At 35.6% G+C, this 25,750-nt stretch overlaps 1 protein-coding gene across 1 annotated transcript in view; it reads left to right on the top strand.

Annotated features, from left to right (window-relative positions):
* TRDN (triadin) overlaps nt 1–25,750 on the top strand; it is a 338,537-nt gene that overhangs the window by 266,890 nt on the left and 45,897 nt on the right. The window contains exons 25-26 of the mRNA XM_077752724.1: nt 21,358–21,384; nt 21,869–21,898. Coding sequence (XP_077608850.1) covers nt 21,358–21,384; nt 21,869–21,898 — 57 coding nt within the window. The remainder of the gene's footprint in view (nt 1–21,357; nt 21,385–21,868; nt 21,899–25,750) is intronic.

Below are 25,750 nucleotides of genomic sequence, written 5' to 3'. Positions count from 1 at the left end.
ACCCATAAATCTTGCCTCCAATCTTGGCAGCTTACTTCCCCGTCCACCACGGTTCTCTATCTACAAACACACACCATGAGTTCTTCAGCCTTGGTCGGTTGACACACGTTTTCCTCTAGCATATCATGTGATATTCATAGTTATTGAACGGGTTTCTACTAACTTTGCATCTAAGCTCCTATATTAACTCTGCTGTGAGCTGTTTAGTCTCTAACCTCTGAGACAGGAAATCATTCAAAAGTCACCGTAGCCACAGCATGTTGACAATATTATCCTTATGGAAAGAAAGGCATTGGCTAGTGATTTTTAAAATATGTATTTGATATGTGTCTTGGATTTGTGATATAGGATGTGTAGAATTTTTTTTTAAATGTAAAAGACTAATGGGGAAAGGACCGTATAGGAGGAGTTCTAAGATAATAGACATGGACCGTTTTCCAACAAATCTCTTAAGTACTGAATCTCTTTCTTTACCTACAAAATAAAGTTACCACCAACAGAACATCCCATGCCAATCTAACAGACTTGTTGTGAGAATAATGTGATATAATATATATGAAAGTACTTTCAGTGCTATGAAAATGTAAAAATATAAAAGTTTATCATATCTATACTTGCTATTTCAAGGGCGGTTCTCAAAACAACAGCAGCATCACCTGGTTGCTTGTTAGAAATATAGAATCTTGTAATTACTGAATAAGAATTTGGATTTTAACAAGTTCCCTAAGTCACGAGTATGTACATTAAAATATGAGATGTACTACTACAGAATTCATAGACATCTATTATTGCCCTTATCTCCAGGGAAGAAAAACATTAAGCTTCTCTCTTACTAAAAACTTGGCTAATTTAGAATGGACGTGGGGCACCTGGGTGACTCAGTCAGTTAAGCATCCGACTTCAGGTCAGGTCATGTTCATGAGTGCAAGCCCCACATTGGGCTCTGTGTTGACAGCTCAGACCCTGGTACCTGCTTCCGTTATGTGTCTCCCTCTCTCTCAACCCCTCCCCCAGTCATGCTCTGTCTCTTTCTCTTTCAAAAATAAATAAACATTAAAAAAATTAAGAATGGACTTTTATTTTTGAGCGGTTGTTTTCTCACTAGCAGTGGGGTCCTCACACTTACCGAGCACTGGCTAACATCTTCTAGCTGCTGTCTCACTTGATGGGTCATTTCTGGACTTCAGTGGTTTGAGAAATGATTGAGGAAACAGCTATTCCTTTCTTATGACAGAGAATCAGCAAACAAGAACTGAACATACCTATGCATTCATTTGGGCTTAAAAGGAATAAACAAACACATATTTTGTTAGCATAACATGTATGTCAAGAGTAAGCTGTCTGTATATTTTACCACCTGGCAAAGATATTGACACAATAAGTAAATGTTTTGACCAAAGAAAAACAGTATGCACTCATACAGTCATCAAAGTATCTTTGGCTCATATCACTTAAAGAACTTGCTTCTAATTGGTGACTCTATTCAATTTATGTCTGTCATCATAAAACTAAATATACTACAATAACTATCTAAAAATTATTATAGTGATCTTGGGGCACCTGGGTGGCTCAGTTAGTTGAGCATCCAACTTCGGCTCAGGTCATAATCTTTCAGTTCTTGGGTTTGAGCTCTGCCCTGGGCTCTGTGCTGATAGCTCAGAGCCTGGAGCCTGCTTCAGATTCTGTGTCTCCCTCGCTTTCTGTCCCTCCCCTGGTTGTGCTCTGTCTCTATCTCTTTCTCTGTCTCTCAAATATAAATAAATATTAAAATTTAAAAGATACTTTTAAAAATTACTGTAGTGATCCTACCAAAGTATACATATGTACATATATATATGCATATACTTTATATAAGTTAACTATACATATCCAATAACTGTCTAAAATAACTTCTAATATTAGTGCAATAACTACCAAAAATTACTATAGTGATTTTACAAATATATATACAAANCAGGTCTTTCAGGAGACACAGTGTTTGCTCCCATAATCACAAAAGAAAAAGTTCCTCAGTAGGTTTCTTCACAGGGTGCAACAGCCTTTGGTGTGGGTGGAGGCGGTGCTCCAAGCAGAAACAATTGGATGGGAGTGGATATCTGTCCTTAACTCTAAATTAGGCTCTTTGTCTCAGGGGCAGACTCAGTTGTAACTCTTGTGTTCTTAGACCCCTTTATTATGTAAGTTTAGATCTGCAAGGCCCATAGGAAGAGCCTTTTGACAATCATCCACAACGCTTTCATCTGAAATCTCTTCTGAAAAGGCAGGAATACGCTTTTCCTTATGAGAAATCTGTGTGGGGAATATCAGTCTGATCTGGAATATTGTGAGTATTATCCAGCGAGGCCTGTGCGGTTCCCAGCACTTTATTAACTAGATCTTTTGACAAGAGAAAATGTATTCTCTCTCTTCCTTCTCCCTCACTTTCTCCCCCAACCACCCACACGCCACTTAAATAGTCCATACATCTTTAAGTTAACCAGAAAGCATTGGATATGCCGGGCTCCCATGAAATATAGAAATAGTTAAATCTTAATTTCATTAACTAAACTAAGTTGTGGTAGGATCAAAGACTCATTTTAGTTCAATATTTATTGAATTTCTATCATGTATTTAAAAGTCTCTTAGATTTTGAGGACATAAGGATAAATATCTCAAGAAATTCTCAAGAAATATTTTCTTATCAAGGCAGAGATCATTAAATAAGGAGCTAATTGAAGCAAAAATAAATAAAAGAAAATAAAACAAAAAAAAAAGCGAAAAAAAAGTTGTGCAAAGCGAGCTTTCTGAGCACAGTGGAAAGTTATGCTTCTCTAGCCTATTTGTTCAGAGAAATATTCCCGAAGGAGAGGATACATGAATAGTTTCACAAAGTGGGTGAAGACAAGACAGGTGAAGAAAGCCTGGGTAAGGCATTCCAGATAGAGATATTTGCACAAGCCTCAGCTAGAAGGAAAACAGTCAGGAGCAGTGAGAACCACGAGGATTTACCTTCATTTCAGTATGAAGTCTAAATGGAGAACACGAGTAGGTAAAGCGTAAGAGGAACAACAACAGAAAATTATGTTACCTGAGCAAAAGTGGTGTCCTTTTTCATAAAGGAAATTGTGAACAAATTAACAGTCTTTTTGCAAAATGAGGTATAGCTTAAAATAGAATTTCAAATCGCTGATTCTGAATAATCAGAGATTGAAGATAAAGAGGATGCCAGTAGTTTCAGGAAATCAGTTTTCTGCATGGTGAAATCTTGCCCTGACACCTCTAGAATTATTAAAAAGATTCTGAAGAGCATTAGTAGGATGGAAAAGAGGAGAGCTATTATAGAAGTATTTAGGAAGTAGAACTGCCGTTATTTGGGGTGAGGTTCAGAAAAATTCAAACTAACTCCCAGGTTTCTATCTTGGAATAGTATGTGGACAGTAATGTCATTTGCTGTGGTTAAAATTTCCAAAAGAAGTGGCAGATTTTTAAAAAGGAAGCCACATACATTAATTAAATTTTTGACATACTAATTATACAAAATTTGTACTGAGCAGTTACTATATGCTAGGCAATATGGTAAGCACAATCATAAACACAGTCAAGTTGTGTTGTATTGTAATGGCAAACGCAGTTAAGTTCCTTTCCTCTTAGAGTCTGTAATCTAATTGTGGTAGCCATCAGGGAGAGAAATGATGAATTAAAGGTAGCTGTGGGATGTGTACTTAGGTATGATTAACATGTATCTGGGAGAAAAATATGGTAGTAGATGTGGAAATTCCTAGCAAAAATATGCTGGCTTGAACAATGAGTTATGGACACCCACCAAGGGAAGTGAGGGAGAAAGACCAAGGACTAAGGCAGCAAAGAACACTAAAGAAAGACACCAAGAAGAACACTAAAATGTAGGAGTTGATAGAGAAGAAGACCTTGAAGGAGTTAAAACATTTAAAAAGGAAGGGGAGAATTCTTTTAGAAGCTAGAAATATTGTCTCAGAAACCAGAGGAAAGAATTTCAAGGAGGAGGAAGCTGTCAAAGTGTCAAATGTGGCAGAAATTTACAGTAAGATAAAGACTGAAAAATATTCATTGGAATGCATAATATGGAGTCACTAATGATCTTACAAGCAGTTTTAGTGGAGCTAAATAAGAGGAAAACCAAATTACTATAGTTTGAAGCATTTAGTTGGAGGCCAGGAATTAGGGCCAGAAAACCTACTGTGTCTAAATTGTAGGTTATTATTTTAAAACCTTGTCTGAAAAAGGGAAAAGTGTGAATTAGGAAAACAGCATGGCATAGTAAAAAGAGAGGAAGATGTGACATTAGAGAAACTGTAGTTTTAAATGGTTCCTAATTTATCAGAGATATAACAGCAACCATCTTTAAAACTTTACAGGGTTAAGAATCATGGGGCACCTGGGTGGCTCAGTCAGTTAAGCATCCAACTTTGGCTCAGGTCTTGATTTCACAGTTTGTGAGTTTGAGCCCTGTGTTGGGCTCTGTGCTGACAGCTCAGAGCCTGGAGCCTGCTTCAGATTCCGTGTCTCCCTCTCTCGCTACCCCTCCCCCACTCATGCTCTGTTTCTCCCTGTCTCAATAAAAAACAAAAAAAAAATTTTTTTTAAGGATAAAAGGCTATATAATGCATGTGAAATGCTAAAAACTAAGGCATACACTAATTCAAATTTTGAAGACCTGAGAGAGAAGGGATTTCTGTATATAATGCCTCAATGTATTTCATTTTGTTTAATTACCTGCCCCCAAGATCAAATCACTTCCTTTCCAACATAGATCTTCTTCTCATTTTTTGCTTGTTTATTTGTGTGATATTTCCCCAGTAGTTTGTGTGATACTACCTTTTTTAAAGTTTTATTTATTTATTTATTTATTTTTATTTAGAGAAATAGAGCAAGGGGAAAGGGCAAATAGAGAGAGAGAATTCCAAACAGGCTCTGCACTGTCAGTGTGGAGCCCAGTGCAGGGTTCAAACTCATGAACTATGAAATCATGCCCTGAGCTGAAATGAAGAGTCAGGCACTTAACCAACTGAGTTACCCAGGCACCACTGTGTGGTAGCACTTTTAATCTTAAAACTTTTTAATTAAGTCCTTCTTTCTTAAAAACCATATAATTTTATACAGTTCAGCCAAGAGTATATACCAATAACATTATTGTTATGGAGTTTTTCTTTCTAACTCTAAAGGGTGGAAAGGTGTCTTGCAGTATAAGGAAGCTATTTTTGCATTTGTATTTGGCAAAGTGTTTTGCACAGAAGACTAGTTATAATTATTGGTACATGAAAGAATTTTCAGGTTAAGTAAGTCCAGGAAAAGCTTATCATACATATTATCATACATTTGGAATTTATCATACATATGGACACATTAAGGAAGTGGGATAGTAAAGAAACCAACTGAACCTTTTTTTTACCCAATGTTTTTCAAATTTATTCAACCATGATATCTTTTCTGTAATATAATAGCAGTGTTCAGCTGAATGCACTGTAAGGAATGATGTCTTACACTTACTTAAAAGATTTGAGGAAACAGTAGAGCAAAGATAATAGAATTTTTTAAAAAAGTAAGTGACAACATATATTTAAAAAAAAGAAGAGAAAAACAAAATGAGAAAGGCTGGAGAAAATGTTCAGTTGTGTCACAATTAGAAGAATGAAGATATGCTAACATGTATAATTTACTTATACCCAGACATTGCTATCTCACAATTTCATGTTATTTTTCCCATAAATAAGAAGACAGAAAAGTCTATTGTAATGTAATTTGGGGGGAAATTATCTTAAAATTACACTGATATGGAAAATTGAGTAATTGCTAGCAAGCAGCAGTGGTGATAAATACTTCATAAGTCTCCCTACAGAGACTCATATAAATCTATGAGACAGCAAGTCAACCACCATTTCTATCATAGACTAATGTTTATTGAGTAGTCAACAGGTATGTGTCATTATAATATGTTGAGAGGGTTGATTACTAAAAAGAAACAATAAATCAAGAAAACTATAATGAGTTTTACTATGTTAGTTCAAGGACATTTACTTAAAGCCTTGTAATTCCAATCTTGGAGAAAGAAAAATAACTAATATTGGTGGAGCAATTAATCAATTAATCAAGAGAATTTATTCACATATATGCAAAACATAATTTGATCTCATAATGATCTTGTGATTCAGGTTCCATTATTTAGCCCAAGTTACAGGCAAGGAAGCTGATTCAAAGATCAAATGTTTCCCATGTTACAAAATTCATGGAATAACATGGCTTCTTTCAACACATCAATGACCTCATTCACACACTCAACATTATTTCTAAGTCAGTGAACAAAAGACTCACAATATCACAAGTTGTCCTCTTTGACTTTAAGGTCAATGTAGTGTACTTCCTCTTGCCAATATATCCTTGATATAATTTACTGCCAAATTTAGAACCTCAAGTATCTTAGTCTCAGAATAATGTAGACATGATAGATCAAGGGAAGAGAGGAAGGTGGGTGGAGAAAAAAAAACAATGCAAAACAAAACCCCAAAACAAACAAACAAAAAACAACACGTGAAGTGGTGGTACTTCTATTTTGAACTGTAAACTTAAAGTAATCCTTAGATAACAATTCTAGATGATACTAATAATAAAGCAGGGTAGTACACCGTATGTTGCTTAGGGCAGGGATTTTGTTGGTTTATTTCATGTATTTCCTGTGCCAAAAACAGTTCCTGGCACATAGTATGAGCCCAGTAAATGGCTTTGAATGAACAAATGAGTAAGAGTTTAATTATATAGTCAAATGGATCTGGACTCTTGTTTCCTAATTTGTTAAATGGAGAAATTGACCTTACGAGGTTTATTATAAATGTTAAAATATTGTATTTAAAATGTTTAGCATGATTCTGGGCACAAATAAACAGTTAAAATGTTATCTATAAATTAGATTAATAAGTACAGAAAACAACAGCTTTTAATTTGGTACAGTCTTTCAAAATCTGAAACACATTTATTGGCCTTTTGGCTCCCCAAAATGAAAGCAACTTTTGTTTTGTGGAAAAACAATATAACCTTTTTCATGTGTAACTTTAGATGCACCATTTCTGTACTAAAATCTTATTTTTTTTCTACTTTTAATGGTGACTTAGTATTATAGTCTTTCATTTGCTGTTGTTATTGTTCTATCTTCTAAAGATTGGGAGATCTATTTCTTAGCATATTCAATCAAGCAAGCAAGCATGGTTTGATTAGTAGCTTCTGAATCAGTCTATGACAGGTACAGTTTTTTCTCAGCTGACTTACAGGAGAGACACAGGCTCTGCGGGTCCCAGAGAAGTCGTCTCTATTAAGAAAGAATGCAATAGCTTCTTTTAAAATTTCTAAGCTCTACTTATGCATTCGTGTAGTCAACGTTAGTGTAAACAAAAGAATTATTAGCCATTATTTAGATGTCACCTTCTTCAGAGATTTCATCAACATACATATTTTAGAATCTCCAAAAGTCATAATTTTTAGTTTTTAGACTTTCCCCAGAATGATTTTCTTCCTTCTGTAGTTTATGAGAATCAAAAAATGCTCTTTTTGTCCTTTCTAATAAAATTTTCTTTGAAAATCTTTCTTCATTTCTTTTTTTTTTATGTTTTATTTATTTATTTATTTATTTATTTATTTATTTATTTTTTACAAATAGTTTATTGTCAAATTAGTTTCCACATAACACTNTGGCAAGTACGGTCTTTCTATGCACCAAGCGGAGGTTTTTCTCCCCTGTGCGGAAGTTTTTCTGTTTCGGACTCTCTCCTTTTCCCCTCTCACTCCCCGTAGAGGGTAGAGGGGGATCGCCTCCCACCCTGGAGTCTCCGATCCCGGCCCGATTTTATCTTCCCCGGTTCGCACTCACGTTAGAAGGCTCTCTCAGTGGATTCTGCGTCCTTTGTCTCCCAATCTCTCAGGTTTTGTAAGGTTTCCAATGGCTTCAGATCTTTTCTGTGTGATGTATGGGCGCGAGTGCAAGTACGGAGCTCCTCACTTCTCCGCCATCTTGCCCTCTCTCCGAAAATCTTTCTTCATTTCAATGCAATCCAAAAACTAATTGAGGAAGGTGGTAAACAGACTCGGATTTAGATGTTTTAGAGGGATCTTTTCTTTTCTTTCATATGCTATTCAAATTTAGCTCTCAAAAACACAAAACATCTTGAGAAAGAAATATGGTACTATTTGTTTGACTATAGAAGAAAAGGGAAGGAAGGGAAGGGAAGGATGGGGAAGGGAAGGGAAGCAAAGGGGAGGGAAGGAAAGAAATAATATTAACTACCATCTCTTTTATTCTCACATTTCTAGTTTCAGAACATAATATTCTCAAACTCAGGAACTGAGCTTGATGTGACCAATAACAAACATGGCAGAAATAATGGTTTCTTTGGGGCCATGCCTTACAACTTTAGACAAGCCCATCAAAATTTAGACATTTTACTGAGAAAATGAAACTTTTCATAAACCCTCCATCCCCACCCCTTGCTTTAATCAATGCCTTGACTCTTAAGGTAAGGATTCAGCATGGTGGATGCTCATTTCTTATTGCCTCACATCTTTCCTAAGACCCACTTAAAATATCAGAACATGATGTAGTAAAGTTTAGAGTAATATAGTTTAGTAAGTCTTAATAATTAAAATATGCTTGTGTCACATGATGTCAGTCAATTGAAAAGGATTGAGAATATCTATTATATTCCAGCCCCAAGCTACTCAATAGTCACACCTAAACATAATATAATTTTCTCTTTTTCATTGGTGAAATAGCCATAACCAACATTAATGAGAAATTCTGTACACAAATTTTTACATGTTATTTTTACATATCCTGAAGCAAGATGATCACAACACAAATTTGAAAAATCTCCCATGTAGAGAAAAAAAAAGGGAAGATTTCTGCCAATGGTATGTTTCAGTGAAGGCCTATAGAATTAAAAGAACTCTCTTTTCTGCAAGTCCTTTTCAAATATTTTAGCAGCATCTTTAGTGAGTCATTAGTGGGAGTATGTTTAGTTGCATGCATTACTCAATAGAGTAACCCTCCATTTATATACAGTTGTCACTTGTTCATTAAAGACAATGATTGTTGACACTGTGAGACAATGCACAAGTGCTAAGAATACAAAGATGATAGTTGCATTGCTGTCCCTGCCTAGTGAATTTCACAATTTATTTGTGGAAGACAAATGAGTAAATAATTACAAAGTATTGCAAATAATTACAGTGTACAGAGATGATGGTTTTCATACGATGCTGAGAGTACAGATTAGGGGTGTCTAACTCATCCTGGAAAGAGATCAGGAAAGGCATCCGGAGGGAGACAGCAGCTGAGCTGAGACTTGATAAATGAACATGGTATGGTGAAAAGATGCAAGTAGAGGGCAAAAACATCAGGTGATATGATAGGGTATGAAAATTATATATTTGAGGCTCTAATAGAAGCAGAAACTGAGAAGGAAATCAACAAGTACACTCAAGATATATTTAGAAAATGGAATCAACAGGGCTCTCTTAACAGCTGAATAGGGAGGATGAAGCATGGAGAATTTTGGATGATTTTCAACCTTCTGGTTGGAATTGTAGATGGAGTGTAGTATCACTTACCAATATAGAGAATTGTGTTTGAAAAAGTCTTTTCTTTAGGAAGTTCAGTATGTAGGTCAATAATTGCGTATGACCATTTATCCCTTTATCTTCTATTTTCTCTGAACTTTCCAAAGTATATGTGTGATATCGAAATTGATATCCTTTTCTATGCCCTTAAAGAGAGGTAGGTAGAATGGCATTTCAACCAAATCTAATTTCTATGACTGTCACCAGAATTACATTCATCCATAAGAATTTGTTTTTTCAATTAATAGGTAAGATTTAAAGGCTAAATATTCTTAGGAGACTGAAATGCTTAGCAGGCACCAAATGCTGAGTCATTGCTTGACAAATGAATGATAGAATAGTTGAATAATCATGGTGTGTTCTCCATGTTTTATTAAGTTCTCTATCAAAAAAAAAAAAAACAAGGGAGAGTCTTCTAAGTAATGACTCCAATTAACTTCTATTTTCTATTGTTTCTCTGTTAATTTCCCTTAATCTGTTATAACCAATCACAGTGCAAACAAAACATTTGCTGCTAGCAGTTTAATCAACGTCACTTTAAATCCCTCTGAACTTCAAGGAGAAGGACTCAAAGATACCATTCATGTGAGGCAAAATCTAAGATACTGAGAGGGATTGTGAGAACATAGTGGTCAAGGGTAGATGCTTAAATAACAAAAAAGTTTTCATAGAAATTTATTGTAATAGAGTCTCAAAAAATTTAGCATAATTGGAACCTAGAAAATTTAACACAATGCAAACAAAACCAGTGAAGATGAAGAAGTCCTTTCTGTATATGAATTTCACTGGGTTCATGTATATAAGAGGCCATATGATCACAAATCTTAATAAGTAGACCTTAAGGAATTTCTAAACACTATCTCAATATGTTGTCAATACTTCTGCTTTTAAAAATTAAAGGACACCATGAACAATATTTTTACTTCTTACCACCAGACTGCATTTTCATTGATCCTAACATAAAATAAAAATTCTTCCCGAAATTTAGTTCCAATTGTCAGTGGCAATTCTTGCTTGCCAAGCGGCTTTTAGAAGACTAAAGGGTTATTTTCAAAGCATTATTTGTGATTTTGTTTCTGATTTACAGCACTACATAAACAATGCTAATCCTCACATAATTTTACATTAAATCTCTAAAAGTGCATTTGTAAACATCAGGTAAATGATAATATGGCATTATTTCAATCAAGTAACTTTATATAGTACATTTGATGAACAAGATTGCCTGTATATGTAAATACCTCCATAGGTAAAAGAAGAAAAAAGAATGTTTATTCAAATTCATATCCAAGTCAGAAAGTAGTTCCTTTTAGAGTTTTATAATATATTTTACATATTTAACATTTATGTATCTTCCATTTTAATTTTGATAATTGAAAGATTAGAAAACCTCATAAAACATGTAGGTGAGTAATAACGGCTTCTGGTAATATGTAATAAGATTTCTGAACTGATTCAAGCATCCCATAAAAGTGCTTATGATATTTTCTTGCCTCCTCCAAATGGCTCATTTTTCCGATATATATGATACAAAGTTTGGATATTAATCTTCATGTCAGTTTAAAAGGTAAAGTACCTGTTTGATAGTTCTTTCTGGTTAAGATATAAATCTGCAGCAGAGCCAATTCCTGCTCTATAGTAAATAACTGTATAAATAGATATATTATATCTATGTATATGGAACAGACTCAATGGCCTCAGAAACAAGGTTTGTTTTTCTGCCTTTAAATTTAAACATATTTCCATCAGCAAAAAATCTATTAGGAATTGAGCAAACAGATTTACTAAAAAGCAATAAGCCTAAAAGAAATTAATGCTGCAACTTTTCACATTGATTATCTAAATTGTGTCTCCTTTATAAATTATTTACTATTTAGATTTAAATTAATATTTAACAGGGGTGCGTGGGTGGTTCAGTCAGTTAAGCATCCAACACTTGATTTCAGCTCAGGTCATGATCTCTCGGTGTGTGAGTTTGAGCCCTACATCAGGCTCTGCCCTGACAGTGCAGAGCCTGGTTGGGATTCTCTCTCCCTCTCTCTCTGCTCCTCCCCTGCTTTCTCTCTCTCTCAAAGATAAATAAACTTTAAAAAAAAATAAATTAACATTTAACATAAATATATCACTTCACCTGGATGAGAGCTTAGAAACCATCAGTCTAGGGGCGCCTGGGTGGCTCAGTCGGTTGGGCAGCCGACTTCGACTCAGGTCATGATCTCATGATCTCACGGCTTGTGGGTTTGAGCCTTGCTTTGGGCTCTGTGCTGACAGCTAGCTCAGACACTGGAGCCTGTTTAAGATTCTGCATCTCCCTCTCTCTCTGACCCTCCCCTTCTCAAGCTGTCTCTCTCTCTCAGAAATAAATAAAAGCATTACAAAAAAAATTATTTTAAAAGAAACCATCAATCTAATTTCTGCCATTTATTTTCTTTTTGTAAAAGGTAAAGAAAGTTAAATGGCCATGTCAAGGTACCACAGCTAATGAGTTTCAAGAACCAAACCCAACTCTTAAGGTCTCATATCTATTACTTGACCCCATAACTCTGCACATTAATAATTTTTATTATGTTAAATCAAGATTTTATTATTCTTGTCAGATGTTACTTTAGGAATTTCCTTAGTATATATAGATAGAGACATGTTGTATATTACTTTATGTAATTTTAAACTGCTGTGATTTCTATCATCCATGTGTCTAATATTTCAGAATAATTTTTGCTCAATTTTTTCCTTTTCCTTCCTTTTTTGTTCATTGAACATGACCATTTTTTGTTTAAGTCAATGCATAGTAAAAGTAGAAATGGACAACATTACATTGACAATTTCATTTGTTTTCAATAAAATTTGAGAAATTTAGAAAACAAAAAATTAAAAGCTATAATAAAAATATTTTTTATAAATTTTAATGTTTTATTTATTTCTGAGAGAGAGAGAGAGACAGCATGAGCAGGGGAGGGTCAGAGAGAGGGAGACACAGAATCTGAAGCAGCTCCAGGCTCTGAGCCGTCAGCACAGAACCCAACACGGAGCTCGAACCCACGAACTGTGAGATCATGACCTGAGCTGAAGTCGGAAGCTTAACTGACTGAGCCACTCAGGCACCCTTATAATAAAAATATTTTTAAAACCCTAAAATCCCTCTAAATTAAACAAATATATGTAAGAATGTATCTGTCATATTACTTCCTACTGTTTGAAACACAGCCTGTGACATGAAGCCAGTTACTATCCCTATGAGAACAACAGAATTATAATGATTTGGTTTCCTTTGTTAAAAACTAAAAAAATTCTCCTATTATATGAATTTGATTTCATATCACGTCCTTTATAGATCTCAATCACAAACCTCTGAATAGAATATTACTGCCATCTATACTGAAAAGTTGACACGCTAGAATCAACATAAGCATGTTCTGTCTGTAGTTTTATCCATTTATGTCTCAGTAGATTGAAACCTTTCTCTTTGACTCTAACTAAGCCTTATTTGCTGAAATATGACATACACAATTAGCTGGAACTCAAAATTGTAAAAAATAGCCACAGATTTTGTTAAATGAATACTATTAACAAATGTAGTCATGGTTCTCAAACAGAGGTTCTCAGACTTCAACATGTGTCTGATATACCTGGAGAGCTGGGCTCACCCCTAGAGTTTATGGTTCTGCAGGTCAGGGATGGGCTTGAACATGTGCATTTCTAATAAATTTCCAGGTTATCCTATTGCATGAGAACCACTACCTTATAGAATTCTCCACCAACAAGTAATCTACAGTGTTCTTATACTTATTGCTGCCTAAATGTGGACTTTAAGGAATATATAGGCTTAGATGACAACATACATATGCATTTTATTCATTCATATATCTGCAGATGCGTTTTCCTATAAAGTTTCATCAGATTTTAAACTAGTACAATTTGTCTCATAATTGAATGTATGAGATCATGAAACTGAGAATGAAAAGAGCTAAAGAACACGTGGGAATAATATTAGCAAAATGGTGGTACAGAAATTCCTAGTGTCCATTACCTCCCAAAAGCATCAATGTGAACATCTATATGTACAAAAAAATACTCTCACAAGAACTAAGGATTACAGGTGAGGGAATATAACACCTGGATGAAGCACAGAAATAAAAATAAAAAGACAATTGAGGAAAATAAGAATAGATTCACATTACCCCCACCCTCTCTGCCAAACCTGGGCAGCTTAGCACAGAAGAGACACCCTCTGTGTAGGAGAAGGAGAGTGAAAAGAGCTCCCAACTTCACTGCAGACCCCAGTTGGCCTGTGTCAACACCAGGCTGACTCTCAAAGGCCTAGATGGCTCCCATGGTACTAGGCTCCCAGCCCACCAAGGCACTGACCAGCTTCCACAGCCTGTGGGCAGCAAGCATGGCACAAGGTTCCCTGCAGGTTCCTATGAACTTGCTGCTGGCGCATCCTAGCATAAGCCAACTCCCACAGACCCCATGATCCCAGCCTGCCCCAACACCAAGGTAGCACCTGTAGCCTCAGGCTCTAAGCAGTACCCATAGACTAAGATTCCCAGCCTGATTCCAAGCCAGGTAAGTCCGAAAAGACCCAGGCCCCAACTGGGCTTCTATGAACGCAACCCCTTGCTTTGCCCCAGCACCAGGTCATCTTTGAAGTTCCAGGTGGCCTTCTGAAGGTCCAGGTTTTAGATGGGTCCCACAACCTAGGCTCCTGTCCTGCCCCAGGACCAGGCCAGCCCACATGACCCTAGGCTGTAGACTGACTTCTGTGAAAACAGACTCCCAAACTGTCCCAGCACTGGGCCAGTCATCAAGACCCAGATGCCAGGCCCTCCCCTGTAGCCCTTGGCAAACAGTCAACCTCTTCAGATCCAGGCACCAAGATATTCCCCATGAACACAAACACAAGGCCTGCCCACCTGCTGATCCAGGCACCAGCTCTACCTGCCCAAGGACACCATAAAATGGCACACCCAGGATGTCTAGATGAGCTGACTGGTATGAAGCTTTGTCCACCAAAGCCAGTCTATAAGGAAGTATTTACTTGCTCAAATTAGCACATATCAGCATAGAGACACAAGGATCATGAATAATCAATGAAATATGACACCACTAAAGGAAACTAGTAAAGCTTCCATGACTGGCCCTAAAAGTATGGAAACCTATGAATTACCTGACAAAGAATTCAGAATAATCCTCTTAAAGAAATTCAGTGAATTACAAGAAATTAGAGACAACTAAATGAAAGTAGGAAAACAATACATAAACAAATTGAGAAGTTTGAGACAGAAACAGAAACCATTAAAAAAACAAAACAGAGTTCTCAGAGTGGAAAATACAGTGACTAAACTGGAGCATCCAATACAGAGCTTCCATAACAGACTGGACCAAACTGAAGAAGGAATTAGTGAATGAAAAAACAGGTCATATGCAACCATCCAGTCAGATGAGGAAAAAGAAAAGAGAATGAAAAACAGCAAGAAAGCCTTTGTGAATTATGGCACACTATTAAAAGAAACAACCTAAGCATTATTGGAGTCTTAGAAGAAGACAGCAAGAGGGGACCAAAGTTTACTTAAAGAGATAATGGCTGAAAACATCCCAAATCTGGGTAGAGATTTGGACATTCAAGTTCATGAAGCAGATAGGTCCCCCCACTTATACCATAGTTGTTAAGAGTCATAGTTGCTACAAGAGCCAATCTTAAATGTTATCACCATGCACACAAAAAGAAATAAACATTGTGAGGTGATAGATGTATTAGCTAAACTTATTATGGTAATTGTTTCACAATACATATATGTATGAAACCATCAAGTTGTACACCTCAAACTTACATATGTAATATGTCAATTGTATCTCAACAAAGCTGGAAAAAATATTTAGATTTTAGTGGTGAGATTTCATTATCAGGACTTCTTAGCTTACTCTCTCTGTGCTTTGTATCCACTGATTATTAACAAGTCATTAAACATAGTCTCATATGTGCTCTATCTTGGCAAATGTTGATTTTATCCCTCTAGCACAGTAGTTCTCACACCTAAGTAGTCACTAAACTCACCTGAGAAAGCTGCTCCAGGAACCTCAGTTTGGGAACTACTACTTTAGGACCTAGATTGACAAGGATGTCTCAGAGGTAAAATGTATAGAAGCATAATACACGTATACCCTGGAATGTTTGTGAAGCCTGGTATGTTTATTTTGGAAAACAAGAAAGTATTTGAAATTATTTCCAAGATCCATCCAGTTTGAAAGTTCTCTTATTATCAGCTGTAAAATTTTTAAGGTTCTTCTGCTCTTATATCAAACTCATATTGAAATTTAATGGTCTTATTTAATGATACTCTCTATTAGATTATCTAAGTAAAAAATTTTCAAGATTTTCGTATGTATTGTGTGTCTAAAATGGTGTTACATTTAAGCATTTTACAAAATTCAGATGTTATGATATTCATCTGAATTGTCCTGACTAAATTAAAGTATAATAAATGGGAAGTAATTTGCTCATTAGATCCAGTAATGAGGCAATTTCTACAATAGTCATCAAATTATGATTTTTTTTGAATAAATTCATGAAAGTTCAGTTTCTTACTTCTGTTTGTGAATTTTACTTTTCTTTTAAAATTTAAAGTCTAGGGGCACCTGGTGGCTCAGTTTGTTAAGTGTCTGAGTCTTGATTTTGGTTAAAGTCATGATCTCAAGATATGAATCATGAGATCAAGCCCTGCCTCCACTGTCAGTGTGGAGCCTGCTTGGGATACATTCACTCCCTGTCTCTGCTCCTCCCCCACTTTTGAGTGTGTTTGTGTGTGCGTGTGTGTGTGTGTGCACTTGAGCACTCTCACTCTTTCTCAAAATAAATAACTTAAAAAAATAAAATTTAAAGTTTAAGTGACCTCATAATGAGTAGGCTTTAGGACTCTCTTGATTCATTTTGGAGTGTATCTATCATATTGTAGAGATGGTTGGAAAGTTTAAGATAAATACATTGCATGGATAAAGCTACTTCATTAGTGAATTAAGATAGTAATTTAACATATACATTTAAGATATCTTAAAGCTATTTATGGACATGTGAATCAGAAAGATCATTAAATGAGGGCTCCCTGGGTGGCTCAGTTGATTATGCATCTGACTTCAGCTCAGGTTATGATCTCACAGTTGGTAAGTTCGAGCCCTGCGTTGGGCTCTGTGCTGACAGCTCAGAGCCTGGAGTCTGCTTCAGATTCTGTGTCTTCGTCTCTCTCTGCTCCTCCCCCACTTATGCTGTCTTTCTGTCTCTCAAAAATAAATAAATTTAAAAAATGAAAGGCCATTGAATGAAATTATTCCATTATTGATCAAAGTTAAACAATCAATTTTGAGAGAATTTGTTATGAAGCAGATTATTTAAAAGCCTTTATTGACATCACTCATGTTAACAGTTTCTGGGCCAGAATTGTTATTATACAAAGTTATTTAGATCTATGTTCAATGTAGACCTTTGGCTATTGATACATATTTAAAACATGAACTTTAATATTTCCTTGAGAGTGAAAAATCTGTACAAGTAATTTATAGATATATTAGATAATGATTTTACTGTGTCAGTAATAACTTATTAGCATATCAAATAATAATTAGATACATCAGAAAATACAATAACCAGTCGCATAACATAGGGATGTGTATTGGTCTCTTTCCTTTGTTTTTGTTATTTGTGTTTTTCTTCATTTGGTTCTTTGTGGTTTTTTTCTGTATCTTAAAGAATTGATATAGGTTAAACAAGGCATATTTGTTCCTCATTGTGGAAAACATAGAAAACGTATGTGACTGCTGAAGATTTCACAGTTCTAGGGTCATGAACTAGAGTTTGATCTCAGGAGCAATTGGAACTGCTACCTAGTTGTTGCAGGAATGATTTAAGGTTTATTATTCAAATCCCATTCAATATTTAATAGGATTACAGTAAATAGCCTTTACTGCAATGGCCTCAATCACTTAAAAGTAACAAGTTAATCTTGAAGTGAATGTCAAATGAGGTGTGACTTAAAGTTAGCAATTCTATTCATTAGGACTTTATGGACTGAACATTTGGTTATATTCATTTTCTTTTCTTTCAAGTTCATGGTACCATTGCTAGGGACAACTTTTTTCCCTTAGCTAATTTACCCATTTGGAGCAGAATAATGGTCCTTCCTTATGTCAGCCTCTAACCTGGCTGCAGCAGTGGTCTCACAGCCTTATACTGAGGCACATATCCCAGCAGGTTTCCGGTGAGAAACTTCCAGTCCCAAGTTGTATCCAACTGCTGGTATAGATTATTTGCATAGTAGGTATTTATTTAATTTAGTCAACATACATTTATTGATAAAGTCCTATATATCAAGAACCATGCTAAGCTTTGGAAGCACTACTATCTATCAATCGATTGATCAATCTATCTATCTATATAGATATATATAGAGAGAGACAGAGAGAAATACTATTGGAATATTAAAGGTACACCCAACCCAACTCAGTCTGAGGGATTAAGGGAAAGCTATCTAGACCAGCTTATTTTTTTGGATAATATATGAAGGAAAATGAGATTTAGCCAAACTAAAAAAGAGGAAGGATATTCTAAATAAAGAGATCAACATATAAGAGAGTCCAGAGACTAAAGAGACCTTAACTTGGTGTTTAGAAATACGGTACTTCAGTGTGCCTTGAATAGAGCATGCAAAATGGTGAAGAGAGAGAAAAGGGTAATGAGAGATGCAACAATTAGATTCATCACTAACCCCACCAGCCAGGCAAAAGCAGTTGGAGTTCACAGAGACGGTACATGCTCTAGACTGAGATATGATATGTGAAATGACCACACATGCATTCTAGAACATCGCTCTGGCTACAAAAGTTAAGTAAGTGTGAGGGGAGAAAGCCTGTGTTTTGGCTTTGAACAACCAATTTGTTTGTTCTTGGTAATTATGGAGAGAAGCAGTGGTGGACTGGACTAAAGTACTGGCATAGTGTATCTGTTGCCTAGGACTGTGGTAACAAGCACCACAAACTGGGTGGCTTAACATAACAAAAAAGGATTCTAGAGAGAGAAGTCCAAAATCAAGTGTTGGCAGATCCATGTTCTCTTTGAAGGTTAAGAGGAGAATCTCTTCCTTACATTTCCCCTTACCTTTTGGAGTTTCCAGCAAAACTTGGTGTTCCTCGGCTTATAAAAACATCATTCAAATCTTTGCCTCTGTCATCACATGGTATTCTCCCTATATGTCTTCACGTTATCTTCCTCCCTATGCATGTCTCTTATTGGACTGTGTTTAGTATAGTGTAATTGATCCATGGTGAGAGCAGAGGGTAGAACCCTCTGAAAACTATTACATATTTAGGGTAGGATTTTTTTTAAATATTATGTACTACATTAGACTGTATTATAGCTTTTATTCCCCTGAAAACACATGAAATAAATTTATCTCAGGTAATAATACAAGGAATTGCTATACCAGGAATTCTCTTTAAAAACTATTTGTTTATACTTTAAAATATTGTGAATTTTATCATTGATTGCACGTTTGATTTTTGCCTGAATACTAGAATGCTGAGAAGTGAATTGTCACACCAAGTGCAAAGAAATAAGTAGTAACTTTAACACGCATTTTGTGTGCTAATATAATTCCTGAATTCATATATTTTCCTATTTTCATTTTTCTCAACTCACTTCTCCATTTATTTACCTTCTCCTGTTCTCATTGTTCCATTTATTTACCTAATGAACAAACATATGTAATCATATATTAGGTATTGCACCAGTTCCCTGGATTCAAAGATGGATAAGCATGATCTGTTTTCAGATATCTCAGTCTAAAAGGAAAGGTATTTATTCAAGTTATATTTACAGTAGATTGTGAGTAACATGATCAAAAGATCTAAAAGATAATATTGGTACATAAAGGGGAAACACAGTTCAACCACCTCAGATAAAGCTTTCTGAAGAAAAGATAGCTGAGCTGAGCCCTGTGTAAAAGTTAGTCAAATAAAAATTGAAGGGAACAAAACTCTGATGAAAAAAAAATTAAAAAATCAAAGTCTCTGCATAAATGGTGAGACATTGCATGCTTGGGAAGTAGAAGATTCAATATTAAGATGTTAGTTGCTCCCATCTTGATCTATAAATTCAGTGCAGTTTCAATCAAAATCCTAGCAAGTTATTTTGTGAATGTTGACAAAGTGATTCTAAAATTTATACGGAATGGAAAAAGACTCACAGTAGCCAACATGATATTGAAGTACAGGATCAAACTTGGAAGACTGACACTACCCAACTATAATGCTTACTATAGAGAACTAAGGTATTGTTTCCATTGTTTCTTGCCCTGGCCTCAAGTACTTTACTCCTGTGCATATGGTGGTTTCAGGGGCCTTCCACAAATCCCTAGAACTTGCTTTATCTCTTTTCTCTCTTTCTTCTTCTCTCTGCAGCTCTCTACTTTACATGATTCTGACCTGTGATCTCTAGCTGTCTTGGTCTTTCCCGACTCCCAGCTCCATCTCCTCAGTTCAGTTCCATTCTGCATTAAGGCCTTATAATTCACTTAAGGCATTAAGCTGAGACAGTCATAGGACACACTTCATATATTTCCCATCATTTAAAAATCACTGTCCTTCATTGCCTATGTTCAATCTTTAAAGCCAGTGTTTTATGTATTTTGCCTGTTTTCTGTAGTTTTAAGTGGACTAATCAGAACTCAAGTGAATAGGAATTTACACAGGAAAAGATGATCAATATAGTTAATTATATCCATTGGTATTGGCAAGTAGGGGGGCAGTGGTGACTGGAGAGACCTGAGAAACAAAATGGTGGGAATAAAAGCTATATTTTAGTGAATTTATGATTAAGCAGGAGTCAAGAAGTATAAAAAACAACTAAAGGTGACATTCCTAGGAAGCTGAGTTGAACAGATGTTAAAAAGGTACCGGATAACATTCGTAAGGGAATACAGAATCAGAGGAAAGGGTTTTTGTTTACTGTCAAAAACTTTGTTGAGATAGAAAAAAATAAAGAAAATTGAAATTGACTATCAATAAGGCAGAGGTTGACGAACAATGATCTACAGATTGATCACCAGTCTTTTCTGTAAATAAAATTTTATTAGAATACAGCCATGCCTATTCATTTACATATTGTTTATGACTATTTCTGTGTCACAACAGCAGAGCAGTAGAGTTGTGCAGAGATCATATGGTCCAAAGCCAAAAATATATATTATCTAATCTTTCGTAGAAAACTTGTCAACTCATACTAGGAATCCAACATGCAATAAAAGCCTATAATATATTTCTAGTCATTTGGAGTTACAAATTTTATAGCAATCATTTTTAATGTATTATACTGTGACAGTTAGCATTAATAGTATTAATGAAAATGAAAAAAGTCTTATATTTTTTATTTTCAACAATAAAGGGTTAAAAAAGTAATTTTTCAAAATAAAATTATGTGCTCTATCTTAATATTAGAATAAAAAGTTAACACTGAACACAAGAGTTTGTGAGAAAACTATTTTTAATGGTACAATGAAATTTAAAAATGATTTTTTCAATTAGTGATTTTGTGTGGACAGTAAATTACTTATCCTGTAGAATTTAAATAAAGAACAATAGTTGGAGTTTATAGTATTATTTTGATTTTCAAATATGCAATATTCTATCACATTTGATGTCAATTCAATAACAATTGAATGACTTGGTCTTTAATAATTTTTAAACATTTTTTAGGCAAAGAAGTCAAGCCTAAGCCTTCACGTATGTCAAGTGCATGACAAAAAATAAATAAATAAAACAAATCTTAAACCTCTGCTTTTACTTATCTTCTGATTTCATAGTTGAGTATTTTGCTTAAAGTCAAGGCTTAACTACTTTGTGTAGACAATGTGCTTAATATCCTTGTATTTCTAATATCCTTTGTATTTTAATATCCTTTGTGTTTCTGAGAATATGCTATACTAAAATTTTCTTTAATCCTTTGTTCACTGAAGGTACAAAACAATACCTTTTGTTAAGTTCTCACAAAAATCTTAGTTCACATTTTCATTCTATCTCAAAATAATTCATGTTGTGATTGATAATGAGGAACCTTATTTGTCTGTTTGTATTAATTTGTTGCATTTATAAAAAGAAGAAAATATGACAGATTAAAACAATGAATAATGTGTTAAAAATGTGCATGAGTACAGGAAATAAATATCTTTGTATAATCATCATTATTAATGTTCACCTATATTTTTAGAGCCACAAGTAAAAAAAGAAGAAAAACCAGGTATGTATAGTTTATGTATAGAATCATACTTGCATTTCATATTTATAATGATTAGCATATTACTTTTTTCCTAATGTTTCCTGGTGCAAATATTATACAAAAATGTTACCCTTTATTAACTCTTTAAAAATGTGTATTTTCTATTCCACCTGTTCCTAGAAAAGAATGTACTTACAATGGAGAAACTGCTCAGAAATTGATGTGGTTTGTTTAATTAATTACTTTATTTATTTATTCGCAAGTTAGCTAACATGCAGTGTAGTATATTGGCTTCAGGAGTAGATTCTCACAATTCACAGTGCTCATCCCAACAAATGCCCTCCTCAATGCCCATCACCAATTTTCCCCACCTTCCTAACCCCTCACCCTCATCAAACCTCAGTTTGTCCTCTGTAGTTAAGAGTCTCTTATGGTTTGCCTCTCTCTCTGTTTTTATCTTATTTTTGCTTCCTTTCCCCTCTGGTCACCTGTTAAGTTTCTCAAATTCCACATATGAGTGAAATCATGTGATATCTTTCTCTGACTGACTTATTTTGCTTAGCATAATACCCCCCTCCCAGTTTCATCCACATGGTTGCAAAAGGCAAGATTTCATTCTTTTTTATCTCCAAGTAGTATTCCATACATTATTCATTGTATATATATATATATATATACACACACACACACACACACACACACCTCATCTTCTTTCCATTCATCAGTTGATGGACATTTGGGCTCTTTCATAATTTGGCTGTTGATAGTGTTGCTATAAACACTGGGATGCACAAATTCTTAGTAGTACAATTGCTAGATCATAAGGCAATTATATTTTTAATTTTTTGAGGAACCTCCACACTGTAGAGTGGCTACACCAGTTTGCATTCCCACCAACAGAAGAAACAAATTATTGAGTTGAGTCTTGCAAAACCCCTATTTTTGCTGATTACTATACAACACAGACATCCCACCAGAAAAACAGCTCCCTTCATTCTTCTGGGTCTGCTGAAAATTTCTGAGGGTTAGAGTAAGCAGCAGAAACTTTTTAGAAAGAATACACAGCAATCTGATTCTCAAAACAGTTAAAACTTTGGTTCATGTTTGCCAACTATTAGTGTTATAGGGCTGCTGTAATAAAATACCACAAACTAGGTATCTTAGTACAGCAGAAATTTATTTTCTCACAGTTCTGGAAGGTAGAAGTCTGAAATCAGGGTGTCAACAGGGCCATGTTTCCCTTGAACCCAGAGGGAAAAGACCTTTCCTTGCTTCTCTGGCTTCTGGTGTTTGCCAGCAATCCTTGGTGTTCCTTGGCTTGCAGTTGCATTATTCCAACCTCAGCTTGTGTCATCCCATGGACATCTTCTTCCTTTGTGTCTTTATCTCTGTCTTTTATCCTCTTTTTGTAAGACACCAGACATATTAGATTAAGGACCCACTCTACTCCCATAGAACTAAATCTTCACTAATTACACCTGTAAAGATCTTATTTCCAAGTAAGGTCACATTTTGAGGTACTGGGTGTTGGGACTTCAGCCTATCTTTCATAGGGGGAGCNCTATGCTGACAGCTCAGAGCCTGGAGCCTGCTTTGGATTCTGTGTCTCCTTTTCTCTCTCTACCCCTTACCCACTCGTGCCCTGTCTCTCTCTGTCTCAAAAATAAATAAACTATTTTTTAAAAAGTCACAACCATTTTAGTTACAGCTAAGTCCAACATTTCATCAATTCAAAGCCCCAAATCTCATTATCTTAAGCATGTATGGATGAAACCCAGGGTATGATTCTTCTCGCAGAAAATTTCTCTCCATCTGCAAAAACAAGAAACAAATTATCTGCTTCCAAAATAAAATAGTGGAACAAGCTAAGATAGAAATTCCCATTTCAAAAGGGAAAAAACCAAAAGGAAAAGACAGAATTATGGGTCCCAAATAAATTAAAAAAAAAAACATAGAAGGAAAATTCCATCAGATGTCAGGATCCAAGAATATTCTCGTTGGCTGAATAGTGGGTCCTCTAGGCCTGCCTGGGTGCTGGCTCTGTCTTTCCACAGGGCCCCCAGGTGGCAGCCCTGCTCTCTCTCCCCATCAGCCCAGGACTTTTAATCCATGGCTCTTCTCTTAGAGTTGGTATTTGCTCTCTGTCCATTCCAGCCCAGGCCAATCTTTTTTACTTGCCTAGAATTCTCACAAACGTGACCAGCTCTGCATTCAATTGATGAGGTCCATGCCACTGGACAAAGAGTGTCCTACACGGATCTTTCCTCATAATAACTACATCTCTGTTCCTACCTTCTACTGAGGTGGGTAGATTGGACTTGCAAGTTTGTCTGGTCACTCTTTTTGCTCTGTATCCAGGACACCCTATCTCGATAGGTTGAGAATTTTCCAAAACATCAAATGCTGGTTCTTTTTGCTTAACAATTCACTCCTCAATTTGTCTTTTCTCTCACCTTTAGTATATGCAGCAAGGAGAAATCAGGTTGCAACTTCCACACTTTAATTGGAAATTTCTTCAGCTAAACCACTTTCTTCACTTAGAAATTCTACCTTCTGTTACTGAAACCCAAGTTCGGCTGTTTACCACTGAAAAGCCAATACTCCAAAGAGTATTTCCTTTTGTTGGAAAGGAAAGGTTGCTACATTCAACCTTGAATTGATGTCCAAAAACCATCTCCCAGTTTCCCAGTTAAGGAGTGGGGTTTTTAAAAGGGAGATTCAGGGTAGGAGATTACATACATATTAATGAAAGGGGTGGAGAATTTATGATTATTCATGAGGAAAGCTGGAGCATATGCAGCAGGCAAACATATACATAACATCCATCCCATATTCACTTTGGGGTGGAGACTTAACACCAAAACAAAGCAAAATTCATCCCCTGACATCAGGAGGTTATCTTAGGACAAGAAGAAGGAGCTATGGACACTCTCTGAGAGCTGGTATAACCTGGATGGGGTCTTAGGCTTATTTTCTCAGGTAAGAAATTCAGAGCCAGCTTGTTCATAGGTTGGAATCATATAAGCGGACCTTGAGTCCATGCCTCTGTGGAGACAGCTAGTGGATTTTTTAGTGGAGTTGGAAAAGACATAATATCTAACTAGAAGGAAACAGTTCCCCGAAAAACAAGCTTTAAACCTTCTGCTAGTTTCAACTTTAGTAACCCCATGGGGCACGTTTTCACGTACCCCATCTGAGGAACACAATTTAGCCAAGTTGTCTGCCACTTTATATCAAAGATCACCCTGCAGTATTCAATTACGTGTTCCTCATTTCCTTCTCAGACCTCACCAGAAGCACATTCAACATTCCTATTTCTAGCAGCATTTTGTTGATATATGTATTTGATAATGGTATATATGTTTTCTAAATTATTAGATGCTTTCTTCATAGGTCTTGCCAATTCTAAGTCCTCAGCAGAATAGATTCTGATGTCTGTATTTCTGCCAATAAACTTTTCAAGGCAATCTAGGCTTTTTTTTTAAATCAAGTGTCTCAGAATCTTCCAGCCTCTTCTCATCAGCACCAGGCAAACATATGTAACATCCATCCCATGTTCCAAAGCCACTTTCACATTTATATATATTTGTTATAGCAGCATCCCATATCCTGGTACCAAACACTATTGGTTTCCCTGGGTAACTGGAATAAAGTATCACAAACTGGGTAGCTTAAAACAAGACAAATTTACTATCTCACAGTTTGAGAAGCTTGAAGTCCAAAATCATGATGTCAGCAAAGCCATGCTCCCTTTGAAACATGTAGAAGAGAATCTTTCCTTGTTTCTTCAAGCATATGATGTTGGGAGCAATCCTGATCCCTTGGTTTATAGATCCATCACTTTCATCTCTGCCTCCACCATTACATAGCCTA

Source organism: Crocuta crocuta, unplaced genomic scaffold (genome assembly GCF_008692635.1).
Source record: "Crocuta crocuta isolate KB4526 unplaced genomic scaffold, BGI_CrCroc_1.0 scaffold230, whole genome shotgun sequence".
In the NCBI taxonomy this organism is placed as follows: domain Eukaryota; kingdom Metazoa; phylum Chordata; class Mammalia; order Carnivora; family Hyaenidae; genus Crocuta; species Crocuta crocuta.
The sequence above is the reverse complement of the archived record's forward strand: the minus strand, read 5'-3'. Positions and strand labels throughout refer to the sequence as shown.